The 23,175-nt window shown below is 38.3% G+C and overlaps 1 protein-coding gene across 1 annotated transcript; it reads left to right on the forward strand.

The window, feature by feature from the left end:
• The first annotated feature begins 484 nt into the window (after nt 1-484).
• Nucleotides 485-4,741, forward strand: fam174c (family with sequence similarity 174 member C). Its single transcript, XM_075486050.1, has 3 exons — nt 485-915; nt 2,667-2,789; nt 4,142-4,741. The coding sequence occupies exons 1-3, from the start codon at nt 641-643 to the stop codon at nt 4,143-4,145; spliced, it is 402 nt and encodes a 133-aa protein (XP_075342165.1). The 5' UTR covers nt 485-640; the 3' UTR covers nt 4,146-4,741.
• The last annotated feature ends 18,434 nt before the right edge of the window (nt 4,742-23,175 follow it).

Genomic DNA, 23,175 nt, shown 5'->3' on the forward strand with positions numbered 1-23,175 from the left:
GAATAGATAGATAGATAGATAGATAGATAGATAGATAGATAGATAGATAGATAGATAGATAGATAGATAGATAGATAGATAGATAGATAGATAGATAGATAGATAGATAGATAGATACTTTATTCATCCCAATTTTGGGAAATTGTTTTCTTGCAGCAGCATACACTAAAAGATATGAAAACAATTAAAGTAAAAACAAGCAAATAAAATAAAATAAAAATAGTGAATAAACATTCGCTATGTACAAATCTACAGTATTTTTTTTTTTTTTGTAGGGGAATGTTGTAGGGGAAAACACGACTCAAAGCAAAACTAATACGGCTCCAAAATTTATAAATGTACTAGTTCGCCTCAATTAGTGAGAAATAATGTGCCTCTGTGAGCACTGGGGGCTGTGGCACCCGGAAAGACCAGATCCTAGAATCGCCCCTGGTTCTGATAAGGCAGCACAGTACGCAGTCTCTGACGTCACAAGTAGGGGGCTGTTCACTTCCTGGTTCCGGGTTTTCTACTTTATCAACAAAGCTGCGTCAGACTTTCAGCCAAAGCGACGTGTGTGACGGAAACCCGGCGGCCGTTCCCAAAAAGCCCCCACCCGTTACCTTCCTCCTCTATCGTGGACTCCTTTTTCAGATGTAAAATGACTTTTCGCGGGTTTCTCTCGGCGGTCGTGGTGCCGATATGTTGGGTGATCGCGTCCGAGGCGGAGGTTCCGACCCCCGCCGAAGGGACCGCGGCGCCCGGCCTCCCTGTGAGCAACTCCAGCAGGGGGAACAACACGCACGGCGGCGGCAGGGCTCACGGTGGGCTGTTCAACAGCTTCAGCGTGGACAGCTCGATGATCCAGCGGGCCTTGTACGTCCTCATCGCCATCACCATGATCGGAGTTCTCTACTTCCTCATCCGAGCCGTGCGGTGAGAACTGCGACCCACATTAGCACAAGTTTAGGTCCGAAATGTCACAGGAAAAGAAACATATTCAGAGATGAGAAGCACGCCGAACTGAAAACAGCACCTCCAGTTATTAGAAAAAACACTTTTGTTGTGTAAAGTGAGCTTTTTACAGCGGCTAACAGTAGGGAAAATGTTAAAACAAGGAGTTTCAGAATTGAGTTTGGTCTAATACTCCACAAACAGACTTGAGGAGGATGTCAGCTGATGTCATGTTTAACTGTTGCTGTTTACCTCTTTTGGATGTTGAGACACTTTTTTCTTCATGAATTTCCAAGAAAAACGAATATAATATAATATATAATATAATATAATGAATATAAACCCAGAATCCAGGACTTTTGAGATAAAAGTGATCTTGAAATTAGCTTAAAAACCTCTTCAAATGTAAAAAAAAAAGCTTGTTTCATATGATATGTGACTCAAAACAATTTGTTTTCAAGACTTTTTCACTAAACAAGATATTCCAGATGTATTGTCTTCAAACAAGTCCCTATATCTGGCTGAAATGGTGCTTGTTAGGCAGTTGTGTCTTATATTAAGTGTAATGAGATATTTTAACTAGAAATGAGACAAATATACTTGGTAAGACTTTGATTTTTTTCCAGTGTAAAGACGACGGGCGTCTGAAACATGACGAGGAAACTCCAACAGTGTGCTGGATTAATGAAAGGACTACAGCTGGAATTATCCAGAGCTTTAAATCTAAATATTCTCCTTAAATACGGTACAAGTGCTTTAAACTGTGCTTATTCAGTATTTAAGTACTTTTCACATCTGGAACTATTGTTTTTACATTGATTTAACTCACTAACATTCGGTGCTGTGCAAAGGTCTTAAGTCTCGTTTCTCTGTATATTTCAGAATATGAGATGAATATCTGCTCTGAGCTCCTTTCTCCTCCAGCACAGCCTGAACCCTCTCAGACGAGCTTTCTGTCCTTTCTTTAAGGAGTCTTCAGGAATAGTTCTCCAGGCTTCTTGAAGGACATCCCAAAGCTCTTCTTTGGATGTGGGCTGCCTTTTGTTGCGTTCTCTGCCAACATGATCCCACACTGCTTCAGTAATGTGGAGCTCCGGGCTCTGGGGAGGATTCATCCCTCCATCAGACCTGCTGCCACTGATTTTCAGCCCACTTCTTGTGTCCTTTGGCACAGCTCAGCCTTTTCTCCCTGTTTCCCTTCCTTAAGAACGGCTTCCTGACAGCCACCCTTCCATGGAGCCCATTTCTGATGAGGCTTGGGCCAACAGCAGATGGATCAGCTGAAGGTCCAGATGCATCTCTCAGCTCCTGTGTCAGGTCTTTGCTGGATGTTTTCCTCTTTCTTAAGGACATCACATCAGATCCTGTTCATCTGCTGTAGATAGTTCTTTAGGCCTGACACTTCTTCTTCTGTCCTCCACTTGTCCAGTTCCCTCAAATGTTTTAAGGACACACTGCACACCATGCTGAGATATGCCAAGTTTTCAGCTAACAGCTCTTTGGGAATCACCTTGTTGCTGCAGAAATCCTGTTTTCTAAAGTATTCAGAAAATTGTAATAAAATATTAGCAAAATGAATATTATATATAATATATATAATGACCACATTTGTTTAAAAATATTAATAAAACTATGTTTTTACAATGTGTAATTATGTATATTTTTATATATTTTGTATATTTACTCTGTTTGACGAGCTTAAACTGATGGTTCTGTCTGTTCTGTGATGCCAGGCTGAAGAAGCCGGCGCAGAGGAAGAAGTACGGACTGCTGTCCAACTACGACGACTCTCTGGAGATGGAGGCGGTGGAGAGCGAAGAAGACGACACGCTGTATGAAGCTCGCAGCCTGCGCAGGTCAGAGGTCGACAGAAAAGAGTCGGAAACAAACTGGATTCTGAGTAAAATTCATTTCAGCGACACAGCATTTTCACACAGGCTCTAAGCTTTTATTTTCCCGTTGTTTGTTGTAGATTATTAGAGTTTCAGGAAAGCTACGATAACATATGAGAGTCCAGGATTTACCCTGATCCATCAGAGAGCTCATTAATTCTGTTAATAAGTTTAAAAATTACAGTAAAACATGAAGAAATATCTCTAAAATATGAAGAAATATCTCTAAAATATGAAGAAATATTATTACACTATATTTGAAAAATATCAGTAACATATAAAAAAAGGGAAAATACGTCAATGTCGAAAAAAAATTTAAAAGTAAGTCAGTTATGTTAAAAAGGCAGATTATCAGTTGTACACATATCAATAATATTAGGAACTCAAGTTATAAAGAGTTTAATTATAAAATATGTGGAAAAAGAAACTCTTTGATGTATTAGAAAATATCTGGAAAAATTTAAGCTAAACATAAACATTAATATTTGTGTAAAAATATATAAAAAATAATTAAAAAAAAAATAGATATTTGTACTTTTCCCCCCCAAAAAATCTTTTTAATTTGTAAATATTTTAAAAGATATTTGGAAGAATTTCTTTTAAAAAATTCTTTTAAATATATGGAAAGAAAATCAGTAAAATATGTGGAAATATTGTTACAAAAACTCTGTAAGAAAATTTTTCAGTAAAATATATATAATTCTCTCTGGTAAATATTATATAATTTATAATATATTTTTATTATATATTAAAATATTTGTAAAATGTAAATGTTTCTTAAAGTAAAATATGTTGAATGATATATCTAAGAAAATAAAAATAACTGACGAATAGCTTCAGAAAAAGATTCTTCACAGGTAATTCAATTCAGTTCAATTTAATAAAACTTTATTAATCCCTGAAGGTAAATTATATCACTGCAGTGTTAATTATTATTAAAGATCAGCTGTTACAGATAAATAAAATATAAACCAGCTGAAGTGTAGCAGAGAGGAAGGTGTGGTAGAAACCTTCAGAGGGGGTGTTGTTTGTTGTTGCTTAGCAACAACTCAGCTGATGATGTCACAGCTCTCAGTGGACAACGTGGACAGAAGCGGTAGGTCAAATATCAGGAAAACACAAAAAGAATTGATATAAACGAATTTTAAGATAAGATTTTGATGAATATGTTGGAAAACATTAGTGATTAATTAATCAATAATAAAGATGGAGGACCTATCAGTCAGCTGATCAGATAACTGTGGGTGAAATGTTCCTTTAACTGAACTTTGTTTCACACGATGGCAGCTGTGATTGATCCGTGTGTCTGTGTTCAGATGAGTCCCGCTCTGCTTTCTTATCCGCTGGACAAACATGCGACGTGGACATCAGCCGATATGGACCGAAGGCCGGCGGCTGTGCGAGGAAAACACGAAAAGGACCAAACCGTAGAAGAAGAAGAACGCCAAAACTTCAAGCTGCTCGGGAACCAGAGCAGGATAATCAATATTTTTTTAAGTGCGGTGAAACTGCTGCTGTGGATCCTCATGAAGCCAAATGCTCCTTCTCTTTTCATTATTATTATTATTATTATTTCCTTTGTTTCTGAGCTCTTCAGCTGTGCTTTGAACTACTGTAAACTGACGGCGTGGCGGCTGTCGGCCCCGGCGGCGGCGGCGGCGATCAGTCGGGATTCGTCCTCCCGACAGACTCTGAGCCTCCATCCTGCAGAGATTACGAGTGTTCCAAGCCTTTGTGGTATTGATGTTTGTTTTCCAGATGTGTTCCGGTTTAAAGGTTAAAGGATGGAAATGAAACTTTGTTAGAAATGTGATTTTTGGACTGAGATGTTTGCCTCTTTCACTACAACAAAGACAGAGTTTATACTTCTACACAAGAACTTTACCATCTAATTTTGAATAAAAAACTAAAATTTCTGAGTTTTTGATCATTTTTGTTTAATTTCAAGGGTTCTTTTGGTTTGTTTTGGCTAGAAACATTTATAATATAATGTGAAGAAAAGCATCAGTTAAATGTACAGAGAAAATATCCATAAAGTTAAATCAAAAGTACTAAAAATTATCTGAAAATATTAAAAGAATATGATTTTAAGTTTAATATTTTTTTATTAATACAATATTATTAGTTTGTTAAAAAATACCCATATAAATATGTGAAATTATCATTAAAACCTCCTAAAACAATATAGACACACACACATATACATATATAAATATGTATATTTCCATAAAATATAATCATGATTTTTGCAAAAATTTTAAAATATCCATGAAAAATTGTTTTAAAATATTTTAGGTAATTATTTTAAAAATGTTATTTTCATAAAATGTTATAACAATTTGTGGTATAATTTTATATTATATAGGAAAAAATATTAAATATTCAACCAAAAGTTTGCAAATATATCAATAAATTTAAAAAAGTTAAATATTTTAATAATATTGAAAATATTCATAAATTTGTTGTAAAAAATATTAGCAAAATGAATATATATAATTAAAAATATTCATAAAATGATGCAGTTAAAATTACAATTGTGTATATTTTATTAATTCAATATACAGAAATACAAATATAGTAAAATAAATTTACAAAATATTTTGTAACATTGGCAAAAATTAAAATAATATAATAATTAAAACATGACAAAATACCCCAATTTTTTATAATTTAATAATAATATTTTGAACTAAATATAAATAGCCTTTAATTTTTTATACAAATTGTATTAATAATACACCTAATATGATATAATTTTCATAATTTATCATATTTGACACAAAAACATGTTATAATTTATTTTATTCAAAGTCCAGAACCTGCAGCCGCCACAGTTTTAATACCAAATATTCCAAATAAAAGCAGCTGCTGACTCATTTCAGAGGATTTTAATCATATAAAAGTGAGTCTTTGAACAACTTAAACGTCCACTGCAGGTGTAGTAGCAGGAGCTGTCCAGCAGGTGTCACCAGGGTGCCAGTTTTAGCTCCAGCAGCAGCATCTGAAGGGCTGGAAGCGCGCACACACATGCACACAAGTTTGTGCGTCTGTGAGGCTGTTTATTCATGAAGAAATATGACATTTAAATGGCAAGTCTAAATGTTTATGGCACAAACACAACAATATTATTATTATTTTAATGGTTTTCAAGGCTTTATTTCCATTTAATCTAATCTGATTTAGTGGAAGTTGTTCATGGATCGATAAACCAGCGAATGTGATGAATCGCACCTTGTTTTAGGTGATGTCACTCACATTGGTGATGCTGCTGTGTGAGTGTCAGCAGGTCGTTTTCCCACAGCCTTACATGGCTGCCGATTGATTGAAGCGTTCTGAGTGAAAAATATTAAATATTTAAATAAAGTTAAATATTTTTATAATATTGAAAATATTCATAAATTTGTTATAAAAATATTAGCAAAATTAATATATATAATTAAAAATATTCATAAAATTATGCAGTTAAAATTACAATTATGTATATTTTATTAATCATTCAATAATCATAAATACAAAGAATATAGTCAAATATTATTTTAAAAGATCAACAAATATAGTAAAATAAAATGTCAAAATATTTTGTAATATTGGCAAAAATATAATTAAAACATGAGAAAATACCCCAATTTTAATAATTTAATGATAATAATTCGAAATAAATATAAAAAGCATATCATTTAATAAACCAATTGTATTAATAATACACCTAATATGATATAATTTTCATAATTTATCATATTTGACACAAAAACATGTTATAATTTATTTTATTCAAAGTCCAGAACCTGCAGCCGCCACAGTTTTAATACCAAATATTCCAAAGAAAAGCAGCTGCTGACTCGTTTCAGAGGATTTTAATCATATAAAAGTGAGTCTTTGAACAACTTTAAACGTCCACTGCAGGTGTAGTAGCAGGAGCTGTCCAGCAGGTGTCACCAGGGTGCCAGTTTTAGCTCCAGCAGCAGCATCTGAATCATTTAATGATAATAATTCGAAATAAATATAAATGGCATATAATTTATTATACAAATTTTATTAATAATACACCTAATATGATATAATTGAACATATTTGACACAAAAAGATCTTATAATTAATTTTATTTAAAGTCCAGAATCTGCAGCCACCACAGTTTTAATACCAGATATTCCAAATAAAAGCAGCTGCTGACTCATTTCAGACTCATTTTCCCACAGCCTAACATGGCGGCCGATTGATTGAAGCGTTGTGAGTTCACAGTATTGGGGGGGGGGGGGGGGGGTGGACTGTCACTGTAACTAGCTGATGATGGGTAGGCGTGAAGCTAATGACTGATAAACATCTCTCCCCATCAGAGCCCAGAGAGACGGGACAATGACAACAACACAGCCGGTCTCAGAGGAGCTGAGGGGCGTGTTTCAATTACATCCAGCTGAAAGAGCGGCTGTGTGATGCTGAACCGTCCTCAGTTCCCACCTCTGTCTGCACCCAGTGGTTCTGATCCGCTGGTAAACATCCACTGAGGGGGCTGGAGGATCATTTTCATTACACATGTTCTCAGTTCAGCTCAGGAGTCCAGATGAGTGCATCAGAAAGGTCATCCACAGCCCACCCTGCTGCTTTTTTCTCACACTTAAGGCGAGACACGGCAGGCAAAAACAGTGATTTTTCAATTTAAATTTTTAGATTTTGGGCCAGTCTACTCCTTCAACATGTGTTCTTTCAACCTGCTATAAAGGAAACGTTGAAAACATCAATTAAAATGTTTATTTCATTACATTTTGAGGAAAAAACGATGGAATCACCCTGTAGACATCAAAGCGTCAAGACAGAAAACTTAAAGCGACATGTCTCAAAAACCGAAAATGCACAACAAAACAAATGAGGAACGAATGGGAGGAAACTGGGGTCAACGTCTGTGACCGAACTGTAGGAAACCGCCTAAAGGAAATGGGATTTACATACAGAAAAGCTAAACGAAAGCCATCATTAACGCCAAAACAGAAAAAAACAAGGTTACAACGGGCTAAGGAAAAGCAATGGTGGACTGTGGGTGACTGGATGAAAGTCATGTTCAGTGATGAATCTCCAATCTGCATTGGGCAAGGTGAGGATGCTGGAACTTTTGTTTGGTGGCGTTCCAATGAGATTTATAAAGATGTCTGACTCCGCAGTCATTTATGAAATGGGGCTGCATGTCAGCTAAAGGCCCTGGGGAGATGGCCGTCATTACACCTTCAATAAATGAACAAGTTTACGTTGAGATTGGGATATTAGGGATGATGAAATCATTTTTCAAGAGGGTAATGCATCTTGCCATAGAGCAAAAAACTATGAAAACATTCCTTGAAAAAAGACACATAAGGTCAAAGGTCGTGGCCTGCAAATAGTCCGGATCTTAATCCAATTGAAAATCTTTGGTGGAAGTTGAAGAAAATGGTCCATGACGAGGTTCCAACCTGCAAAGCTGATCTGGCAACAGCAATCAATCAATCAATCTTTATTTATATAGCGCATTTCATACCACAGGCAACTCAATGTGCTTTACATAAAGACATACAGAAAAAATACAACACAGAAATACAGGTAAATAAAAACATTAATTTTAGCTAATAGTAAGATTAATATAACTATAACAGAGCTAAAGTAATTTTAGCTAACAGTAGGATTGGTATAACTATAACAGAGCTAAAGTAAATTTAGCTAACAGTAGGATTGGTATAACTATAACAGAGCTAAAGTAAATTTAGCTAACAGTAGGATTGGTATAACTATAACAGAGCAAAAGTAAAGTTAGCTAACAGTAAGATTGGTATAACTATAACAGAGCTAAAGTAAATTTAGCTAACAGTAGGATTGGTATAACTATAACAGAGCTAAAGTAAATTTAGCTAACAGTAGGATTGGTATAACTATAACAGAGCAAAAGTAAAGTTAGCTAACAGTAGGATTGGTATAACTATAACAGAGCAAAAGTAAAGTTAGCTAACAGTAAGATTGGTATAACTATAACAGAGCAAAAGTAAAGTTAGCTAACAGTAAGATTGGTATAACTATAACAGGTAATTTGAGTAAACTAACAAAAGCTAACAAACATAGATAAGCTTTCCTCTAAAAGGGAGCATTTAAGAAGCCGTTCAATGGTCCATAAATTAAAGGGGACTTGGGTAAAAAACTTTCATATGAGAGGAAATATTAAGGTTTATACAGTGATAATAGGTCTTAATAAACCATTTGAATATGACTAAGTTTTCCTTTTAGTGATCCAGAGGTGGTGCAATAAATCACTAGTGATGTGTTGGAGCGTTCTTTTGTTTTTCATGATTCCATATTTTTTTCCCTCTTTAGTCTAAAAAAGTAACCGTTACTGACTTCCACAGTTTTTTTTCTTGATTTCTTTTAGTGTTTTTAACCCTTGTGCGGTCTTAACATTGTGTTTACTCCCCTGACCCGCCCTACCAAAGCCCCAAAATAAACCAACTTAATTGAATTTTAAATCCAAAATCTATTTTGTATGATGAAACCACCTGTTATTGATCTATTCAACTCACTTCAATACATTTTTTATCATGTATTTTTTGTTACACAATACAAAAAGACAATCACCAGTTTTCAGGATTACACTTTTTTTCTTTTTGTTTTTCTTGTTTTCTCAGTTTTCTTTTACATAATAAAGGTTTATTATTGCTATTATATAAATGTGAAGTAATTACTTCTGAATTAATTATATTGAAAGGGAAAAAAAAACTGAACTTTTCTCTGGTGTATAAATGTTTTTATAATTCACGGGTCAAAAAATGACCCATAAGACAATCTTTGTACCCTAGTGGTGTACAGCCCACATGGAAACATAAACAAAAATAAAGTTTGACTTTTTCTAAGATAGTTTAAGGTATTTTTTCTACAGCTAAACATGGTAGTGGCTCACTTTGGACCCACAGGACAACAGGAGGGTTAAACCCATTTGAAATGACTTTAGTTTTGTGTCGTGTCTGCGATCTGCTTTTTTTTCCACAAAATGAAACAACTGAATGAACATCCTCCGAGGCCGGTGATTCCGTAGCTTTTTGCCAGGGGTTGTAGCTGCTCAGACACCTGATGGGAGACAGAGGTGGGAACTGAGGATCCGCCAGCATCACACAGTCGCCGGCTCTGATTGAAACACGCCCCTCAGCTCCTCTGGGACCGGCTGCCTTGTTGTCGGCTCTCTGGGGAGCCGTCGTCTTATTGGCCAAGATGTTTATCTGACGTTAGCTCCACGCCCACTCATCATCGTCTAGTTAGGTGAGAGCCGAACCCCCACCCTCAATAAAGCGTCCTGTATAATAGCCTTTAGAGCTCTTCTCCTTGACCTTGTTGGAAAACATTGTTGTGTTAAGGATATTTGGTCATAGAAGCTACGCTACAGCTTATTAAAGGGGAAGTATTTTCAACATTAAGCCTCTTTTCTGAGTCGTCTGCAATGTTTTAGAACCCCCCTCACCGCTTTTTTGATGTTTACTGCTGTCTCCGGTATTTGCCTAATTTTGATTCTTCTCAACCTGTTTCAGAACGGCAAACCATACGCATGTCCTAAAAGGTCCGTAAAAGCACCATAAACGTTCGTTTTCAAAATAATCAACTCACCGGAGTGGTTACTGGTGTGCACTGGTAATCCATATCAAATTTCGTGGCGAAAAGTATTAGTTCGTGTTTTATTTGGCAGCTCGTTCATGCTCGCACTATTTTCTTAGCGGTGGCGGAGTAATATCAACGAACCTCCAGTACAAAATGTCAAATAAAACACGACAGAAGCAACTTTTCGCCACGAAATTTGATATGGATTACCAGTGCACACCAGTAACCACTCCGGTAATACATACTTGCATACTACATACTGCATACTACATACGACATACTGCATACTACATACTGCATACTGCATACTACATACTTGCATACTGCATACTACATACTGCATACTGCATACTGCATACTTCCATACTACATACTACATACTTGCATACTACATACGACATACTTGCATACTACATACTACATACTGCATACTACATACGACATACTGCATACTACATACTTGCATACTGCATACTACATACTGCATACTGCATACTGCATACTTCCATACTACATACTACATACTTGCATACTGCATACTACATACTACATACTTGCATACTACATAATACATACTACATACTTGCATACTACATACTACATAATACATACTGCATACTACATAATACATACTACATACTACATACTTGCATACTGCATACTACATACTACATACTTGCATACTACATACTACATACTTGCATACTACATACTACATACTTGCATACTACATACTACATAATACATACTACATACTGCATACTACATAATACATACTACATACTACATACTTGCATACTGCATACTACATACTACATACTTGCATACTGCATACTACATACTACATACTTGCATACTACATACTACATACTTGCATACTACATACGACATACTGCATACTACATACTTGCATACTGCATACTACATACTACATACTGCAAACTGCATACTTCCATACTACATACTACATACTTGCATACTGCATACTACATACTACATACTTGCATACTACATAATACATACTACATACTTGCATACTACATACTACATAATACATACTACATACTGCATACTACATAATACATACTACATACTTGCATACTACATACTACATACTTGCATACTGCATACTACATACTACATACTTGCATACTGCATACTACATACTACATACTTGCATACTACATACTACATACTGCATACTACATACTACATACTTGCATACTACATACTACATACTTGCATACTACATACGACATACTGCATACTACATACTTGCATACTGCATACGACATACTACATACTGCAAACTGCATACTTCCATACTACATACTACATACTTGCATACTGCATACTACATACTACATACTTGCATACTACATAATACATACTACATACTTGCATACTACATACTACATAATACATACTACATACTGCATACTACATAATACATACTTGCATACTGCATACTACATACTACATACTTGCATACTGCATACTACATACTACATACTTGCATACTACATACTACATACTGCATACTACATACTGCATACTACATACTACATACTACATACTGCATACTACATACTGCATACTGCATACTTCCATACTGCATACTCATCGATCAGACAGTATGCAGAGCGTTTACCCACAATGCATTTCGCTCCTGCCCGAGCTGAAATCAGCCGGCCTGAAGCTGATTTCCCTTAAGCTCTAAACTCTGTAAACTTTAGCAACATTTGAAACATTTTCAGGAGAGAAAGTAGTCGTTTAGATCCCCAACGTGTTGAAAACCTGACAAAATACCGGCTGTTTACAATTTTGTTCCCACGAATTCGGCGCTACTAAAGCTAGCCGCAGTGAGCTAACGCACTTCCTGTTATTTTCACAAAATAAAATACCCGTTGCCTTTTATCATAGGGAAAGCCATTACCATACAATTGGTGCTTTTGTTTTGAAAACAGGAAGTGAACCTAGCCTCGTTGTAGCTAGCTTTGAAACTGCCGCTTTGACAGGAAATGACGATCGGCGACGTCCCGTTACGTTGCATCTTGGGTAGTTTGAGTATGAGTAGTAACCTCATGATGCATACCCAACATTTCGGAGAATCTAGTATGCATCCGGGAACTTAAAAAAAGTTAAAGTTAGTAGGAGTAGTGGGAGTCGTAGGAGAAGTAGGCGTTTTCGAACACAGCCGCAGACTCGATAAAATGGGCGGAGCAAGTACACATCTGTCTGGATGCGTACTTTGAATTGGAACAGTTCTTGGTCCTTTCGTGATGACGTTTCAGAAGTACACGAGTACAGACAAGAACACATAGTGAGAAACGGCCTCGGTGTATAATTTGACCCGGATGTAGACACGTGTAAGGCAGGAGGTTGTAGAAGAACTTAAAGGGATAGTTCGCCTCTTTTGACATGAAGCTGTATGACATCCCATATCAGCAACATCATTTCTGAACATCTTCTTACCCCCTGCTGCGTCCTGTGAGCAGAGTTCCAGCCTCGTTTTGGTGTTGATGAAGGTAGTCCGGCTAGTTGGCTGGGGTTTAAAAAATAAAGGGTTTTGGTAACTTTCCGAGCAGTAAAAGTTACCCTTTCTGTCGGCAGGCGGCAGCAGGCAGTGATACGAAGGGAGAGAAAATAGGGCCAAGCGATTGTGAGGTCTGACTTTTTCCTGGAGAACCATTTTGTGATGCAAATGTATTACTCTTTTGAACGCATATTGTTTTGAGAAGCAAAACGCTTTATTTTTTAAACCCCAGCCAACTAGCCGGACTACCTTCATCAACACCAAAACGAGGCTGGAACTCTGCTCACAGGACGCAGCAGCCGAGTTCTTTTTATTTCTGAATGGCTTCATGGACAGGCTCCTCGTTGCACCTCAAACCAGACTGCCCTTAAATTATGGGATAGTTTACCTCTTATTGGCCCCCATTGTGTTCGTAGTTTTTCCTATTATTATTGATCCGTTTCCGCTGCAATTGAAGTCTATGGCCACCCCATTAACGCTATGGTAAAAAGTTGTGAAATTTGGCACACGTAATCAGCACAATGCCAAAGCCAAAGTCAAGAATTTTCATGCCCCAAGAGCTTACTCTCTAGCGCCACCAACACGCCAAAGTTCTAAGTGCATCCAGCTGCATAACTTTTGACTCCTTGGTCCAAATTTCACAAATGAGGCACCCTTTGAATCCTTGGATTATGACGAGTCCAACGTCATTTTCCATCCAATCAGATTTTCCGCCATTTTGAATTTTATCAAAAACCTTCAAAAAGCATTTCAGGTCACACAGATAGTCCGATATTCACGAGACTTGGCACATAGACTCTTCAGACCAAGCCGCACAAAAGTTATTGTTCCGAATTTTTAATTACGCTTCTGTTTTTCCATAAAAGCCAATCAAACTGGAGGTTAACGCCTCCAAACAGGAAGTGAGGCCATATATCGGCAACCGTTTGATGTTTTGACGTCAAACTCCTAACACAGACTTATGACAACATCGTTAAGAGGCCCAAGAAGTTTGGTGACATTTGGCCTCTAGGTGGTGCTATATATAGCCAAAAAGCATTTTAGCTCATATCTTTGGACCTATTGGTCCAAATTTGACGAATGAGGTACCAGTGGAATCACTGGATATAGATGAACAGGACGTTAGGCCGTATCTCTGCGATGCATTGATGTAACGATGCCAAACTTGGTGCTTGGACTCATGACGCCTTCCTGAGCAGCCGTAGCCTTGCCTATTGTGCCATGCTGCTAGGACCCCTCATCGCTGCTTGCAGCTATATTTATGCATTACTTGTTGCTGTTTTTATTCTGTGAAGCACTCGAGGTGGCTTGACTTGGCAACAGGTGAGATGTGAAGAGCCATGAAAACCAGTCCAGTTGCCTCGTATCTCTGCATCTAACATCAGTGAATGTCTCTAAGAGCTAAATCACGATCCTCTATCTGGTTTGATTTTTCTCTTTAAGTGAAACCAGATGGAAAATAGTCCAAACGTCTTCATTCAGCCCGATTATTTGCTACAAACCGTGTCCATAAATCTAATTTCTCTGGGTTTAAATGTTTCCGTCCTGCCTCATTCTGCTTCGTCTGACGTGCAACATGATGACAAACCGGGACAACCTCCATTTTAACTCATGTGTGACAGAAACAGACCGTTTCCATTGGTCCATTTTTGTCTGATACGGATATATAGGTGTGAATAAGCGTGTTTTGCTTGTGAGTAGGGCTGGGCGAGCTAACTCGTTATTATCGCGTTAATTATTTAACGCCGATAAATATTTAATTGCTCATTAACGCAGTTTTTTTATTTTTTTATTTATTTTATTTTGTAAAAGTCTGTTGCTCACAGGCTTTTATTTTGTAAAAGTCTGCTGCTGTCTGCTGTGGAACAGGAAAAGAAAGTAATCGGCAGATCCACCAAACATGGAGAAGGGTACGGAACTTTTACTCGGCCATTTTCATGTTAAAGTTCTTCCAGACGGCGGAGTCGACAGAACCAAAGTCATCTGTAAACTCTGCCAAGTTGAATTGTCTTCTCAGCGTAGTAGTTCCAGTCTAAAATATCACTTAAAGGCAAAACACACAACTGATAGCAGCAAGTCATTCAAGGAAACAGACAGTGGAGCGAGGCTTCTACATAAAAACTACAGAAAGATGCTGATGTTAAAAGTGTGTTTGCACAACAAATGTTATGGCACTTTCATTCATATGGCAGTACATTTAAAATAAAGCTAAATGCTAAAAGCTATACGCTACTTTTGGATTCATTTTTGGATTCTGCGTACAAATGCGATTAACCGTGATTAATCAGGGAAATCATGTGATTAATTAGATTAAACATTATAATCGTTGCCCAGCCCTAATTGTGAGTAAATCAACAAAAAGCATCGGTGAGTGTTTCTAATATTTTATTCATCTGTTTTTTTAACAGACAACAGCATAAAATCTGCACGACAGAAGTAATCAGAGGAAAGCAAAGATGTTTCTAACGATCACAAAAAAAAAAAAAGGGTTCAATTCATCAATAAAAAAACACCAATGTTTCCTTTAATATGAAGGAAACTGAATCTGGTTACTGATTCTTCAGAACTCCGCAGCCTGAAGGTGAAACACAACAGCGACGGTAAATGTGAATATCACACCAAACGGGTCTGTCCACAGCAGAAGAACCGAGCCTCAGGACTAACATATCCAGCAAAAAGCCAGCTTTCAAAAACAAGAGAAAAAAGTACAAAAATTAGGTGTATTTTGCTTAAAAATAGCAAAATTATCTGCCAATGGAACAAGAAAATGTGGCTTGTCAAGAGTTTTCAAAACAAGTAAAAATATCTAATCTCAATTAACCCATAAATACCTTAGAATTAGTGTATTTTAACGAATAACAAGTACATTTTTCTTGATTCTAATTAAATACACGTGGCCTATTTTCTCAATATATTGAAAAATATTCTTGAATTAAGTAAATGCTAGAGCCGTTATCTTGACTTAGTGGTATGCACTGGGCCTTATATTTCTTGAAACCAGCTTGGAAACTGTTGATATTCCAGCTTCAAGCATGTAACTTACCCAAAACAGGTAAAAAAAAATTTAAGTAACAAGCTGTAAATATCTTATTTAGATCATTAAGGACAGAAACACTTATAAAACAAGTGAAACAGTCGAACATAAAAACTGCTTACTAAGAAGAACTATCTTATCGGACAAAAAAATAAGCATATATCCCTTTGATCTGAGATATTTCTTTTTACTTAGATTTCACTTTTTGCAGTGCGGGTTCTGAGGAGGTTCCCCGGGACCTTCCGGAGGCTCCGGAGGCTCTCAGCTGAATCTGGTTTGCAGGTGGAGGAACTGCAAGTGGCTCCGCTCCTCCGTCAGACCGTCAGAGTCTCCGTCCTCCGAACTCTGGCAGCTGGAGTTTGAAGACAGTCCGTCTCCGTCCTCCAGCAGACTCCCGGCCCGGCCCCGGGGGGCCGCCCTGGGGTCCGCCCTGGGGTCCGCCCTGGGGGCCGCCCTGGGGTCCGCCCTGGGGTCCGTCCTGGGGTCCGTCCTGGGGTCCTGGTCGGCCAGGAGCCGATTCAGGAAGTTGATGTACCTGAGAGCGAGGCGCAGGATCTCGTTCTTGCTGAGCTTCCTGTCGGGGGGGTGCGTGGGGATGAGGCCCCGCAGCTCGGAGAACGCGCCGTTCACATTCTGCTGTCGCCAACGCTCCCGACTGTTGGTGAAGGTCCGGCGGCCGAGCCCGGGAGGGGAACCTGAGCGGAGCGAGGGGGGGGAAGCGGGGTCAATACGAGTCCAGAACAGGCACGTCAACAGACACTTTTTACTGGGGCACGTGCCCCTGTAAACATTCCCACATCCATCCTACAGACGCTACGACTGATGTGCCAAGGAAGAATAACACAGGCACGATTTTCCCTCTTTCAACCACGTAACCTACTTCAGCCGATGCTGCACAGGTCTACCAAACAGTGGAGAGGTTGTATTTGCAGGCGTTGGGTGCGTCTGTGCACGTTCAGCGAATGGACCGTGTGTGACGCGTAGCGCGAAATCAGAGTTGGAAGGCAAGTTACTGCGGCCCGCACGTCGTGGTTAGTAGCCCACACATTTTTTGCCAATCGAAGCATAGTACACTCTCAGAAAATAAGGTACAGAATGTACCTGTAGGGGGTCGATGGCTCGTCACTGGGGCAGTACCCTCAGAAGGTATAGTTTTGTACCCTTATACTGAAGTAGCCTAACACAGACTGTCTATTGTACCCCAGCATGTAGAAAGAAAGGTACATATATGAACCTTTTACCACTTCAGCACATATATGTACCTTTTGGACCCTCAAAAAGGTACATATATGTACCTTTAGGTCCAATAATTAACCCTAGGGGGTACATTAGTATAGATTGTACCTCAGGGGACAAAAAAGGACTCGTACTGTACCCCTATTTCTGAGAGTGTAGGCTGTATGAACCTCTACACATTGATGGATTGCCGTCATAGACATGAGGAAATTCTTACAGAGTCAGAAGCAACAAGGAGAACTGAGAATGAAGTGGAGGGAGGTGAGAGATTTGTTTTCTCTGTTGTGTCTGTTTTTTCGACGCCCACGCCCACCGATAGGCCTCTTTAATTTCTTACGCCAAATACACAACGTTTGCATTTAGGCTTAAAGGGATAATCCGGAGTAAAATGCACTTTAGATCAATTTACGGGATGTTGGGAGTACATACGTTGAGTTGACATCAAAATCATGTCATTCGGATGTGTTTGTGGTGAAGTTGGTTTGATATTGGATATTCGACAGATATTCACAATAAGGAAATAAGGTGTCTTTTTTTTCAAACCAATATCAAACCAACTTCACCACGGTCTGTAGCGGCAGCTGCAGCAGCAACATTTCCGGAAAGGTACTGGCTTGATTAAATTCATTCTGGACTCTATATCCGACCACATGAAGACCTCGGGACACTTCGGTTTGGCTTTAGGGACCCTCTACTCACTACCACGTAAGTGTTATGTTGTTTGGAGCTGTAGAACAGGATAAAAATAGCGTTTTGGAGCGGTGATATGATTTGCACCAGTCACCTCCAGGCTAACGACTTTTGGCTAAAAACGGTCAAATCGAAATTCTCAAAACACATCCGAATGACATGATTTTGATGTCAACTCAACGTATGTACTCCCAACATCCCGTAAATTGATCTAAAGTGCATTTTACTCCAGATTATCCCTTTAAACAGTGTCTAGTTCCATGAAAAACACGAGACAATATCCTATTCTGCCTTTTATAGCCTATTTACTAAACTACCTTAGGCATTATAAATGGGTAAAAAGTGAGTAGGCTAGTTTAAAAGGCTACTCAATCAGGGGAATAACTTATCAGACCATATCAGGGACTCTTAATTTAAGATTCTGACTTTTTATTTTGCAATATTCCCTCTTGTAGAAGTATTTATTGACTGTGCTGCAGTAAGATTAAAACATGTTCAGTACCTGGACTGAAATATTGTTCATTATTTAGTATCTTAGTGTTTTTTAGTAATATTGCCTCTTCTAAAAGGCTGACTTGATTATGTTTGATGAGCTACAGAAGGAGGAATTGAGCTAAATGCCTGAATTCAAAGGTGTTTTTATTTGCTTGGATAGCCTGTAGCTCTGCTCAACCTTCGTGCACATTTGAATAAACGTTCTTATACATCCAGTACAGGCTCATTTTCTGTATACAGTAAGGCTGTGTTGGTGGTGGGGTTCTGGCTGGGGGCTTGGGCCCCCGTACAGCTGTATGCCCAGCAACGCCCCTGGTCCAGAAAACCAGATCTGAGGCCCAACGTAATAAAATAATAATAATAAAATATTTTATTTTATAATTTTTATTATTATAATTATTTATAATTATAATTATTCATTTTATAATAAAATATAAAAATCAGCAAAAAGAGCAGATGAATGAGTCTTCCAGCCTCTTAAATGTGAAAGTTTTTGTGTGTTTTTCATCCCAATAAACCAAAAAACAGTCCAACACAGACCAGAATACGTATTGAACAGGTTAGAAAACAATAAGCAGATTATTGCATAACTGAATTCACTCGTTAACTTTGATCTTGATTCAGATCCCGCAGGAATATTAAGTTTATTAAGCTTTGAATTGATTGAAATGCTGATGTTGGCTGCAAATCAAATCAAATTTATTTGTAGCACATTTCATGTACAAAACAGTTCAAAGTGCTTCACATAAAATAAAAGCATTGCAGCAGGGAGTGTAAGAAGTATTAAAAATACATAAAAGAATATAAAGAGAAACAAATGTAATTTATTAGTAATTTAAATGAATTTAAAAACAAGCAACAGTCCAGATAAGTTCAAAGATATGTTGCAGATGACTCACCATCACTGAGGCTCCTCTCATACGGAGTCGCTCTCTGCTTCATCCAGATGCAGGACTCCAGATCCCTGCAGAAACAAACCAACGGATCAGCATCCAGGAGCAGAAAAATCCACTTTTTGCTGCTTTTCTGACGCTGAAATTTTCTGTTCATTCCCAGAATGTGGACACCGATGTGTTGAATCTCACATTTAATGATGCTGCAGCTCAGCAAACAACCCAAATGCGAAAATAAAGCAGTAATAACTGATAAAAACCATTAAAATCAACAGTCAAACCACACCGAATATGACCCACAGCGCCAGTTTTAAGTAAAGTCTACTTGTTTTTCATAGGCAGGAACATCTTTTTACTCAAAATTTTAAGTAAATTTTATATATCTGTAGTATTTGCTGTTATGAAGTAATTTAGTAGATTTTAACGATACACTTTCAGAGTAAAGTTTATGTAGTATTTCTAGGTTTATGTACATACAACTATCAAACATTTAAATTATATGAGGAAACCTCAGTAAAACTTCCTCTTCCCCCATAATTCATGTGTTACGTTAATAAAATGTTTAATTTTACTTAAGAAGCTCGAGTTCTTACTGAATCTTAAAAATACAAGGTAGAAATTATTACTTTAATAGAGTTTACTTCACCATAAAGTGACTTTTTTCAGTGTGTATGTGTGAAAGTTTATATGTTTGTATGGGTTCAGTATGCAGATATGTGTGTTTGTTTGATGTTAAACTTATTTTATGCTATTTTTTGGTTATTGTTGTTGTTCCATTTCTTTTTTGCTTGGGCACTTATCATAATTTAATCTGTAAAATGATTATTGAAAATGTGGGTAGACAACATAAGTTCGCTTCTTTCTGCCCCCTTTCATTCAGCATTTACATTATTGTTGTTTTTTTGTTTTGTTTTGTTTTAACTTTTGATGAAGGAAATAAACAAATAAACTAAACTAAACTAAACTTGATAGATGCATTTCATGAGAAGATGCTTCACTTCCAGCATCATCTCCTCATCCAACACTGGGAAAAATCAAAGTCTTACCAAGTATATTTGTCTCATTTCTAGTCAAAATATCTCATTACACTTAATATTCAGAGCACCGATGTGTTGAATCTCACATTTCATGATGCTGCAGCTCAGCAAACAACCAAAATGCGAAAATAAAGCAGTAATAACTGATAAAAAACATTAAAATCAACAGTCAAACCACACCGAATATGACCCAAAGCGCCAGTTAAGTGTCAGGAAATCAAAACGCGTTAAATAGTTGCACATTTTCTCACCTGGTGCAGGTGTGCGGGGGACTCTCAGCCTGGTGCAGCATGTCCGGGGCAGGCAGCGGCAGCGCGGGACTCCGGTGGATCATCCCGGGTTGGGTTCAGCTGACAGGGCGGGACAAGAGAAGGCTTCACCGGCGGGGCCACGGAGCTTCCGCGTCAGTCTGCAGCATCCCGCGGCCCCGCCGCCTCTTTTATACCGACCCGCGCGCCCCCCTCTGCGTGTCGTGACGCGTCGTTTCCACGGAGACTCCATTGATCATGACGGTCCCATTAGAGGGCTCATTAAACTCAGGGTCCCAGGAAGCGGCCCCCCAGGGACCCGCGGGTTCCAGGAGCCGCCTCTCCCTCCGCCCTCCCCCCGCTGCGGGAGTCGTGTTTTCCGCTGTCCTCCTCCGTCACGACCCGGTGCTCCTGGGTGGGGTGGAGGTGGGGGCTCTCACTGGGTGGAGGTGGGGGGGCTCTCACTGGGTGGGGTGGGGGGGTTCTCACTGCTCCATGCTGCGGTGGTTCTGTATTATTGGGCTGAAAATAAAATAAAAAGCCTCCAGCTGATGAGATCTAACAGCAGAGATCCGGTTTCTCCAGTTGTAGAAACTGGCTCCCTGTTAGAGTCATAATAATAATAATAATAATAACTATAATAATAACTATAATAATAATACTGTAATAATAATAATAATAATAATAATAATAATGTATTAATAATAATAATAATGATACTGTAATAATAATAATAATAATAAGGAAGGAAGGAAGGAAAGTAAGTAAGTAAGTAAGTAAGGAAGTAAGTAAGTAAGGAAGGAAGGAAGGAAAGTAAGTAAGTAAGTAAGGAAGTAAGTAAGTAAGGAAGGAAGGAAGGAAGGAAGGAAGGAAGGAAGGAAGGAAGGAAGTAGTAAGTAAGGAAGGAAGGAAGTAGGGAGGAAGGAAGGAAGGAAGGAAGGAAGGAATGAAGGAAGTAGTAAGGAAGGAAGGAAGGAAGGAAGGAGGAAGGAAGGAAGGAAGGAAGGAAGGAAGGAAGGAAGGACGGAAGGAAGGAAGGAAGGGAAGGAAGGAAGGAAGTAGTAAGTAAGTAAGGAAGGAAGGAAGGAAGTAGGAAGGAAGGAAGGAATGAAGGAAGTAGTAAGTAAGTAAGGAAGGAAGGAAGGAAGGAAGGAAGGAAGGAAAGAAGGAAGGAAGGAGTAAGGAAGGAAGGAAGGAAGGAAGGAAGGAAGGAGTAAGGAAGGAAGGAAGGAAGGTAAGGAAGGAAGGAAGGAAGAAAGTAAGGAAGAAAGAAAGAAAGAAGGAAGGAAGTAAGGAAGGAAGTAAGTAAGTAAGTAAGTAAGTAAGTAAGTAAGTAAGTAAGTAAGTAAGTAAGTAAGTAAGTAAGGAAGGAAGGAAGGAAGGAAAGTAAGTAAGTAAGTAAGTAAGTAAGGAAGTAAGTAAGTAAGTAAGTAAGTAAGTAAGTAAGTAAGTAAGTAAGGAAGGAAGGAAGGAAGGAAGGAAGGAAGGAAGGAAGGAAGTAGTAAGTAAGGAAGGAAGGAAGTAGGAAGGAAGGAAGGAATGAAGGAAGTAGTAAGGAAGGAAGGAAGGAAGGAAGGAGGAAGGAAGGAAGGAAGGAAGGAAGGAAGGAAGGAAGGAAGGAAGGACGGAAGGAAGGAAGGAAGGGAAGGAAGGAAGGAAGGAAGTAGTAAGTAAGTAAGGAAGGAAGGAAGGAAGTAGGAAGGAAGGAAGGAATGAAGGAAGTAGTAAGTAAGTAAGGAAGGAAGGAAGGAAGGAAGGAAGGAAGGAAAGAAGGAAGGAAAGAAGGAAGGAAGGAGTAAGGAAGGAAGGAAGGAAGGAAGGAAGGAAGGAAGGAAGGAAGGAAGGAAGGAAGGAAGGAAGGTAAGGAAGGAAGGAAGGAAGAAAGAAAGAAAGAAAGAAAGAAAGAAAGAAAGAAGGAAGGAAGGAAGGAAGGAAGTAAGGAAGGAAGGAAGTAAGTAAGTAAGTAAGTAAGTAAGTAAGTAAGTAAGTAAGTAAGTAAGTAAGTAAGTAAGTAAGTAAGTAAGTAAGGAAGGAAGGAAGGAAGGAAGGAAGGAAGGAGTAAGTAAGTAAGTAAGGAAGGAAGGAAGGAAGGAGTAAGTAAGTAAGTAAGTAAGTAAGTAAGTAAGTAAGTAAGTAAGTAAGTAAGTAAGTAAGTAAGTAAGTAAGGAAGGAAGGAAGGAAGGAAGGAAGGAAGGAAGGAAGGAAGGAAAGAAGGAAGGAAGGAGTAAGGAAGGAAGGAAGGAAGGAAGGAAGGAAGGAGTAAGTAAGTAAGTAAGTAAGTAAGGAAGGAAGGAAGGAGTAAGTAAGTAAGTAAGTAAGTAAGTAAGTAAGTAAGGAAGGAAGGAAGGAGTAAGTAAGTAAGTAAGTAAGTAAGTAAGTAAGTAAGTAAGTAAGGAAGGAAGGAAGGAAGGAAGGAAGGAAGGAAGGAAGGAAGGAAGGAAAGAAAGAAAGAAAGAAAGAAAGAAAGTAAATATAGCCTTCGGTTATCAGGCCCCTCTCTGTGGAACCAGCTGCCAGTTTGGGAGGCAGAGCCTTCAGTTATCAGGCCCCTCTCTGTGGAACCAGCTGCCAGTTTGGGAGGCAGA

The sequence above is a fragment of the Odontesthes bonariensis genome, chromosome 15 (genome assembly GCF_027942865.1).
Source record: "Odontesthes bonariensis isolate fOdoBon6 chromosome 15, fOdoBon6.hap1, whole genome shotgun sequence".
Taxonomy (NCBI): domain Eukaryota; kingdom Metazoa; phylum Chordata; class Actinopteri; order Atheriniformes; family Atherinopsidae; genus Odontesthes; species Odontesthes bonariensis.

What these genes read in the sequence shown, in the direction of transcription:
- fam174c (XM_075486050.1), top strand. Translation starts at nt 641, where the DNA reads ATGACTTTTCGCGGGTTTCTCTCGGCGGTCGTGGTGCCGATATGTTGG. An exon ending in TTCCTCATCCGAGCCGTGCG is followed by an intron (nt 916 to 2,666) that starts GTGAGAACTGCG and finishes CTGTGATGCCAG; the next exon opens with GCTGAAGAAGCCGGCGCAGA.